Genomic DNA, 7,023 nt, shown 5'->3' with positions numbered 1-7,023 from the left:
TTATTTTTTTATTAATAAAAAATCAAAAGTCATGAACAAACATTGAATTAAACTAACCCACCCAACAAAAAACTCACCCAAGTAAAGACCCACCCAAATTTAAATCCCTATAACCCATCAGTAACCCAATTTTTCATTCAATTTTTCAATCCAAAAAGCCCTAAGATCCTTCTCACCCTCTTTCACTTCTTGGGCGATTGGATGAGTTCTAACACATTCCCTAACCCTCAAACTTAATTCTTCCATTATCATCTCCTTCAATTAATTTATTTTCTAACAATGTCTGAGGGGTCGAATGTCTCTTCTAGTTCAAAGAGGAGGTGTTATTGTGGACTTGAAGTCAGTCAATTCACGGTGTGGACACTGAGCAATGGACACTAAATGGATGTTACAAAATGTGTTTGACTGATAACAACTTCAAGAATGTAGCTACTGGAGATGTTGTTGACAAAATTTGTGTGCCATTAACACATGAGGATTTGGTTGGGACTACAAATGCTGAGGGTTATTTCGAGACTTCATTTTTCCACGGAGATTGCAAAGCTATTGTTACTCATCCTATGATGGTGGCTTCATCCTTTCACCACAATTTAATAGTGATGCCTACTACATCTGAAAGTAGCAGTGAAAGAGTATTCAGTTACAAATTTATGGTTGCTTGAGTCAAACATGCCATAGGGATTATGTGTAGTAATCTATTTTCTTTTTTTTGTGTTGCATTTCAGTGTTTATCATAAATGAAAGTCAGGTTGGACGAACAAATTACTTGTTTTCTATTATTACTATCAATATACTTTTTAGTTGTCATGTTGCACTAGATATTCGTAACGGAAAGTCTTACAACTTGCAACCTTCTTCATATCAAATATGATGAAAAATACATCTTAAAATGTTGGTTAAAATTTATATTGTTTGACTCTCAAAATTGAAATTTATATTGTTTGACTCTCAAAATTTCGTGAGCTACTCAGTCGCTCCAATTATCTTGGTCGATCGCAAAAGCTTGTCCATCCCCCCCTTAATCACAAGGGAATAACTCTACCCAACGTCCTATTGCAGAGTGTTTAAACAACATCTTACATCATGGTTTTAAAAATAGTGCCCAAAATAAACAACTTTGCTAGAGAAATGCTAGAGAAGCATATCAAAATGAGATTAGAAAGCAGCATAATCTGCTGTATAAATTCCAGAGTTGCACTTCACCATTGACCAACTATAGAAAGATAATAGTAACATGCACCAGACCGTAGACATTGTCATACATGCATCTAACATAAATAATGACACAAAACCTTCAGCCTCTTAAGTGGAGGATAATAGTCACAATGCATAAACAAATTCCAAGCAGTAGCAATACAAAAGCTCATTGAAAAGAATTGTGATGTCAACCTGCACTAAGGAGATACACTCCATCATTGGTCACTTTTAATCCATTGATAGCACCATTGCAAGCAATTTTTCTATGCAGGAAGACAACAAATCTATAACACAAAACTTCAATATCAACATACTGCATAACCTAATATTTCAACAAATCTAGCATCAATTGTCATCCTATTACAAAATAGGTATCATTTTAAGGTTAAACTAATTGTAAAAACAAAAATCACATGTCAACCGCTTTAACCTTTAAAATGTCTAGGCATCACAAAATAAAAGGTTTAACCTTTAAAATGTCTAGGCATCACAAAAGAAAAACAAAGCAACTTTCATATTTCAGAAGAATCGGGGGCTGGTTCCCCTTGCCCTTTTCTTGCCATTATCTTGATACGTTTTTTCCTCGCATCATTTAGTAACTGATTGGATGTAACAACTTCCTTTCCTCGCCAAGTTATCTTTGTTGGTGAATAAGGCAAGTTTGTTGGAGTTGACACCCCAGTTGCATCTCCGGTGAATTGAATTCTTCTACCACCAGTTGATGGTGTCATTCTGCTCTTTCTCATGGCCAACAATATATCAGCTTCAGAGATGGTTTTTTGCCTCAATATTGGGTCTTCATCGTCACCAATATCAGGTCCATAAGTTGTTGACTGTTGAGTATCAAATTGAGTTTGAAAGGCTGATTGTTGAGATGGTTGCGTACCAAATTCAGGCTCATAACTGTTACTTCTTGAGGCATGGCTAGATTGTTGTGTTTCAGTTGATGTCTCACCTATTTTTTCTTTGCCTTTGCCTTTCTTTGAAATCTGTTCAGCCCCTTTTGCCTATCAAACAAAATAATGTTAACTCATATTTCTAACTATTTCAGTCTAAGGAAATACAAAGCTGTAACAGTCCCAAAAACTAAAACAATCGCAACATTTTCAGTTTTCAAATATTCAAAATTGAAGTCTAAAGAAATGCCCAACTAAAAACAGTCTTAACAACTATTCAAGTATTTTTATTCAACAAAAAATAGTTCCAACTATTGCAATCTCCAAAAATACATAATTAATGCAAGTTAAAGATTTATCTAAAATAAGAGAATAAGTTAAAAATATACCTTATAACAACCTCTTGCGTTGTGATTTTGTTCCCCACAATTGCTACATGTCATTATAGAACCTTTTCTTGATGAACTCCATTCACCTTTTCTTTTTCTTGCTTCATCTGTTGTTCTATCTCTTTTTTTCGTGGGTCTTCCAATCATTTTGATCATATCAGGTGGTTCCATTGCATGAGTAGGATCAACATTCCAAAATTGTATTCCTCTAACAAGTTGCATTTTATGCTTGTATGTCAGCAAATAGGCTTCTTTACTGTAAAACCAGTGAATTTGTGTCTTTGGAACAACTTTCTTATGCATAAATGCATTAATGGCATGAGGGCAGGGAATTCCAGACAAGTCCCACAATCTGCAGGTGCATCTAATATGCTCTAAGTTCACAGTATGTCTATCATCAGCTTCAGACACTTCATAGCCATAATCACCATTAAAGTTCACAGTGCATCCATGTGCTATTGCCCTATAATCATTGTACAACTTCATGCATTGTGGACTGTGTTCAGTTTTCCAATGCCTAACTTTGTCTTCATTTTCAGCCAACCTAGTCATAACCTTAATCCTTATTTCCTCCAACATTTTGATAATTGGCATACCTCTTGCTTCTAAAATCCAAGCATTGAAGGATTCTGTGAAGTTATTGAAAACCATTGTGTTCTTACACTGCGTGTCGAAGTAGGCTCTACACCATGCCCGAGGTGGTTTACTAATCAAGTCCTTAGCAACATCTGCATCCAATTTGCCTAGCCTGTTGAGTTGATCTTTGAACTCTTCATCATATGTGCTCCAAGCACACCACCACATCAACTTTTTCATTTCCCCGCTCCTCCACTTTTTTAGACAATTAGATTCAATGTGTCTAACACAAAATCTTTGATGAGCTGCAGGAAGTACATTGCTCATAGCATCCAGTAACCCCTGTAAGATTAAAAAGAAGATAGCAATGAAGTAGAGTTCACGATTAAAACATAAAATAGGTCAAAAAAATATAATGAAACATGTTTAAAAAATGATAAACCTTTTGCATGTCAGAAATAAAAGGCACTCCACTTCCATCTTTAAGGTCAAAAGACCTCTTCAAAAGCTCCACAAACCATGACCATGTCCTAGTAGTTTCTTTGTCAACCACTGCCCAAGCAATTGGATAGAATTGATTCATAGAATCTTGTCCCACAGCAACCAACACTTGACCTTTGATCCTATCCTTCAAGAAAGTACCATCCAAACCAATGAGTGGTCTTAATCCACTTTTCCAACCTACCTTCAAGGCATTAAAACATATGTACATCCTCAAGAACTTTCTTATACCTTGCTCAAAAGCATCTTTTGAGATGTTTATTTCAACATCAGTTCCTGGATTAGACTTTTTTAATTCAGCCCCATATGCTTCAAGTTTGTTAAAGTCATCCATGAAACTCCCGTCTAGTTTTTCAAGGATCATCACCTTAGTCCTCTTTACCTTGGATTTTGTAACATGCAAATCAAAATCAGTTGATAATTCTTCTCTCATTTCCTTCACAGTGTACTTAGGATCTCTCTGTAATTTACTTTTGAAGTATTGAGCTAATGTCTTCGAATCAGCCCTAGAATTTTTGTAGCATGGAAAACAAGTATGTTCACTTATCAAATTTTTTATACTAAATCCAGAAGCCCCTTTTTTATCCTGTGAAATATTACATTTACAAGGGCATCCAACTTGACAAACATACCTAGCCCTGCTACGATCAACTTTTTCAATCTTCAATCCACGTCTACTAGCTATAGCATAGTAGTTCATTATCTTTCTAGCTTCCTCAATGGTGGCAAATGACATCCCCTTCTCCAATTCCTTGTAGTGCTCCAATTTATCACTTACAGTACTGTTTCTTTGTTTCTCAAACAACTGAAGCCTTTCTTCATCATACTCCACATCAGAAGGAGTATCAACCTCACAATCAGAATCTCCTGGTACATGTTCATTATCTGATGCAACTTCAACATCTACATGATATCTCTCTAAATGATGAAGAATGTTATGGGTATCAACTGTCAAGTTTGTATCATCTACATCAAATAAGTCAATATTCTTAAACTCATGACAAATCAGACATTGTAAAGCCCGAATACCATCATCACCTTCAACTATGTAGTCCAACAACTAAGAGTTGTTTCACTTTAAAATAACCAAGCTCCTTTTAAATTCTTCACACAAGTCTTTGTAAGACAACAAGTCTGGATCAAATTCATGCCACATATGCATCAACTTCTTAGTGTACAATAATTGGGGAGAAAAGATCCATTCACCCCCATAGTGAAAAAATATTATTACTTTAGCAATCATTCTTCAGTAATGTACACATGCAAAAAAAAAAAACAATTGAATAAATGAGGGACCAGCAACATACAACAATAAAAATATGATGATTAAACTATCCATAATAACATAAATCGAAGAACAAGAAACAGGTCTTCAAATTAAAGTAGCTAAGCAACTTGTCTACGATTCATGTCAAATTACTTGATGGAGGGCAAAGGGAGAAGGATTAAAGGAATGCAAGAAACTGAATAGTATAGTGTAAAAGTTTTGTAGAGAATATACACTTCAAAACCACAACAAAAAGGAACAAATAACATCATTAAAAGACAAACTCTAACTAATAAACAATGATTGCCTTTATACTATTGTCACATAAAACCCCCCAAATCTAACATCTGAATATTATTCGGGGCCACAACAAAAAGAAACAAACAAGATCATTAAAAGTTGAGAACTTTAACTATAAAATACCGTTAAACCATTTACAGAACAATCATAAAAAATACCTAAATTTAACAATGAACACAATATGGGACCACAACAAAAAGAAACAAACAAAGACCATTAAAAGTCAAAAACATTACCTATTACCTATTAAACAATACATTTACATATACAAAAATAACAAACCCACATGACTTAGAACCCCATATGTACACTTTCTTGAAATCCTCTACCAACCACATTAAATAAATATTTAGTAGTAATATGTAGACTAACCTCTTTAATCCTCATAAACGAGATTGAAGAAAGATCAGTAAATTCGTCGGAGAAGGAGAAGGAGTTGGTCCTTCTTATAGAAGTGAAAGAAACTTCCTTTCTTAGTTAGGGTTTTTAGATTAAAAGTGAATGAAAAATTGGGTTACTGATGGGTTATAGGGATTTAAATTTGGGTGGGTCTTTACTTGGGTGGGTTTTTAATTGGGTCTGTTATTTTAGTTCAATGTTTGTTCATGAATTTTGATTTTTTATTATAAAAAAAATAATGACGTGGCCGAATTATAATTGGCCACGTGTAAAAAATGGTTTTGCAAAACCACTGTTAAAAAATAATGGCATAATGAGCCTTTTCTTAAACGGTAATGGCATAAATGAGCCAAACTTTTAGCGGATAGCATAAATAAGCCTTTTCTGAAAGTTCGATGACATATTTGAGCCTTTTCCCTTATTTAATACCTATATTTTTTAGCCCACATTTAAAATCAAATTAAATAAAGAAAAAGAGAGCAGAAACTAACCTATGTAGCGACCGAACATAGAACAATGAGGAACGAAGTGCTTCAGGTAAGAGTTATTTACCATTCTCGTCGGGAAAGGAAATTGTTGATTTTAGATGTACCAGTAATGGATGTGAATTATTTTGGTGCAAGGGAATTAGGACAAGTGTGCAAGTATCTACAGAAGTAGTAGTAATATTCTCGCCTGTTTGAAATTTAAGAACCAAGGGTTGTATTTTTGGTTGTAGAGGTATAGACCACTGTCATTAATTATTTAATTGTTGATGAAGAGGAATTGGAATGATGCAATTGATTCTAAAAGAGTAAGGTGCTAGTTGAGTGGACCATCATGGAACAATGATGACCAATGATTGAGGGTATATAATAACAGAATTATAGGCTAATGATTGGGGAGGATTATAGTTTTATATCAACAATTTGATGCAACCATGACTTTTGCTCCTTCTTTCTGTGAAGTCCGTAGCTTCAGGACGTGAGGAAATTCTTTAACAAACGTTTAGGTCCTAATTATCATTTGGGGTATTGTCATCTTCCTTTATGTGTTACAGTTATTTATCCAAAATAGAAGTACAATAATATGAATGTCTATGTACTCGTTTGCTTATGAATAATACATAATTGATAGATTGGGAACGTTTGGAAGCTTTACAAAAGAAAGAGATTTAGTATTTGTGACATGTGTTTGACATTTAAGGTATGTTAAGACTATCTAGACTTCGTTGAGAGACGTTTTTCTAATTAAAGATTAAAAACTGATATAGATAACGGGTAAGGGCGAAAGATGGGGGGCTCGTACCAATGGTGTTATGGACATTCGTACGAGTACCAATGTTATAAAGGGAAAACTTATCATTATAGAATAATAGATTGTAATTTGAGAACGCCAAAATATATGAACATTAGTTGTTGTATTATCGACTTGGTTTCTTTTGTGTGGTTGTGTTTCTTTATTGAACATGTATACTTGTGATAGCTGAGGTGATTATATGTCATACTGTTATTTGATT

At 34.3% G+C, this 7,023-nt stretch overlaps 1 protein-coding gene across 1 annotated transcript; it reads right to left on the bottom strand.

The window, feature by feature from the left end:
* Window positions 1–1,709: 1,709 nt before the first annotated feature.
* LOC125869766 (uncharacterized) lies at window positions 1,710–4,606 on the bottom strand. Its single transcript, XM_049550206.1, has 3 exons — window positions 3,501–4,606; window positions 2,483–3,400; window positions 1,710–2,204 (listed from the first exon to the last, which is right to left on the bottom strand). The coding sequence occupies exons 1-3, from the start codon at window positions 4,293–4,295 to the stop codon at window positions 1,710–1,712; spliced, it is 2,208 nt and encodes a 735-aa protein (XP_049406163.1). The 5' UTR covers window positions 4,296–4,606.
* Window positions 4,607–7,023: the final 2,417 nt, after the last annotated feature.

The sequence above is a fragment of the Solanum stenotomum genome, chromosome 7 (assembly GCF_019186545.1).
Source record: "Solanum stenotomum isolate F172 chromosome 7, ASM1918654v1, whole genome shotgun sequence".
Taxonomy (NCBI): domain Eukaryota; kingdom Viridiplantae; phylum Streptophyta; class Magnoliopsida; order Solanales; family Solanaceae; genus Solanum; species Solanum stenotomum.
The sequence above is the reverse complement of the archived record's forward strand: the minus strand, read 5'-3'. Positions and strand labels throughout refer to the sequence as shown.

Excerpts from the sequence above, each read along its gene's own strand:
- LOC125869766 (XM_049550206.1), bottom strand. The coding sequence starts at position 4,295 with ATGTCATTTGCCACCATTGAGGAAGCTAGAAAGATAATGAACTACTAT. Across the intron at positions 3,401-3,500 it reads TTATTTCTGACATGCAAAAG|GGGTTACTGGATGCTATGAG; the intron begins GTTTATCATTTT and ends TTAATCTTACAG. Across the intron at positions 2,205-2,482 it reads ACGCAAGAGGTTGTTATAAG|GCAAAAGGGGCTGAACAGAT; the intron begins GTATATTTTTAA and ends TTTGTTTGATAG.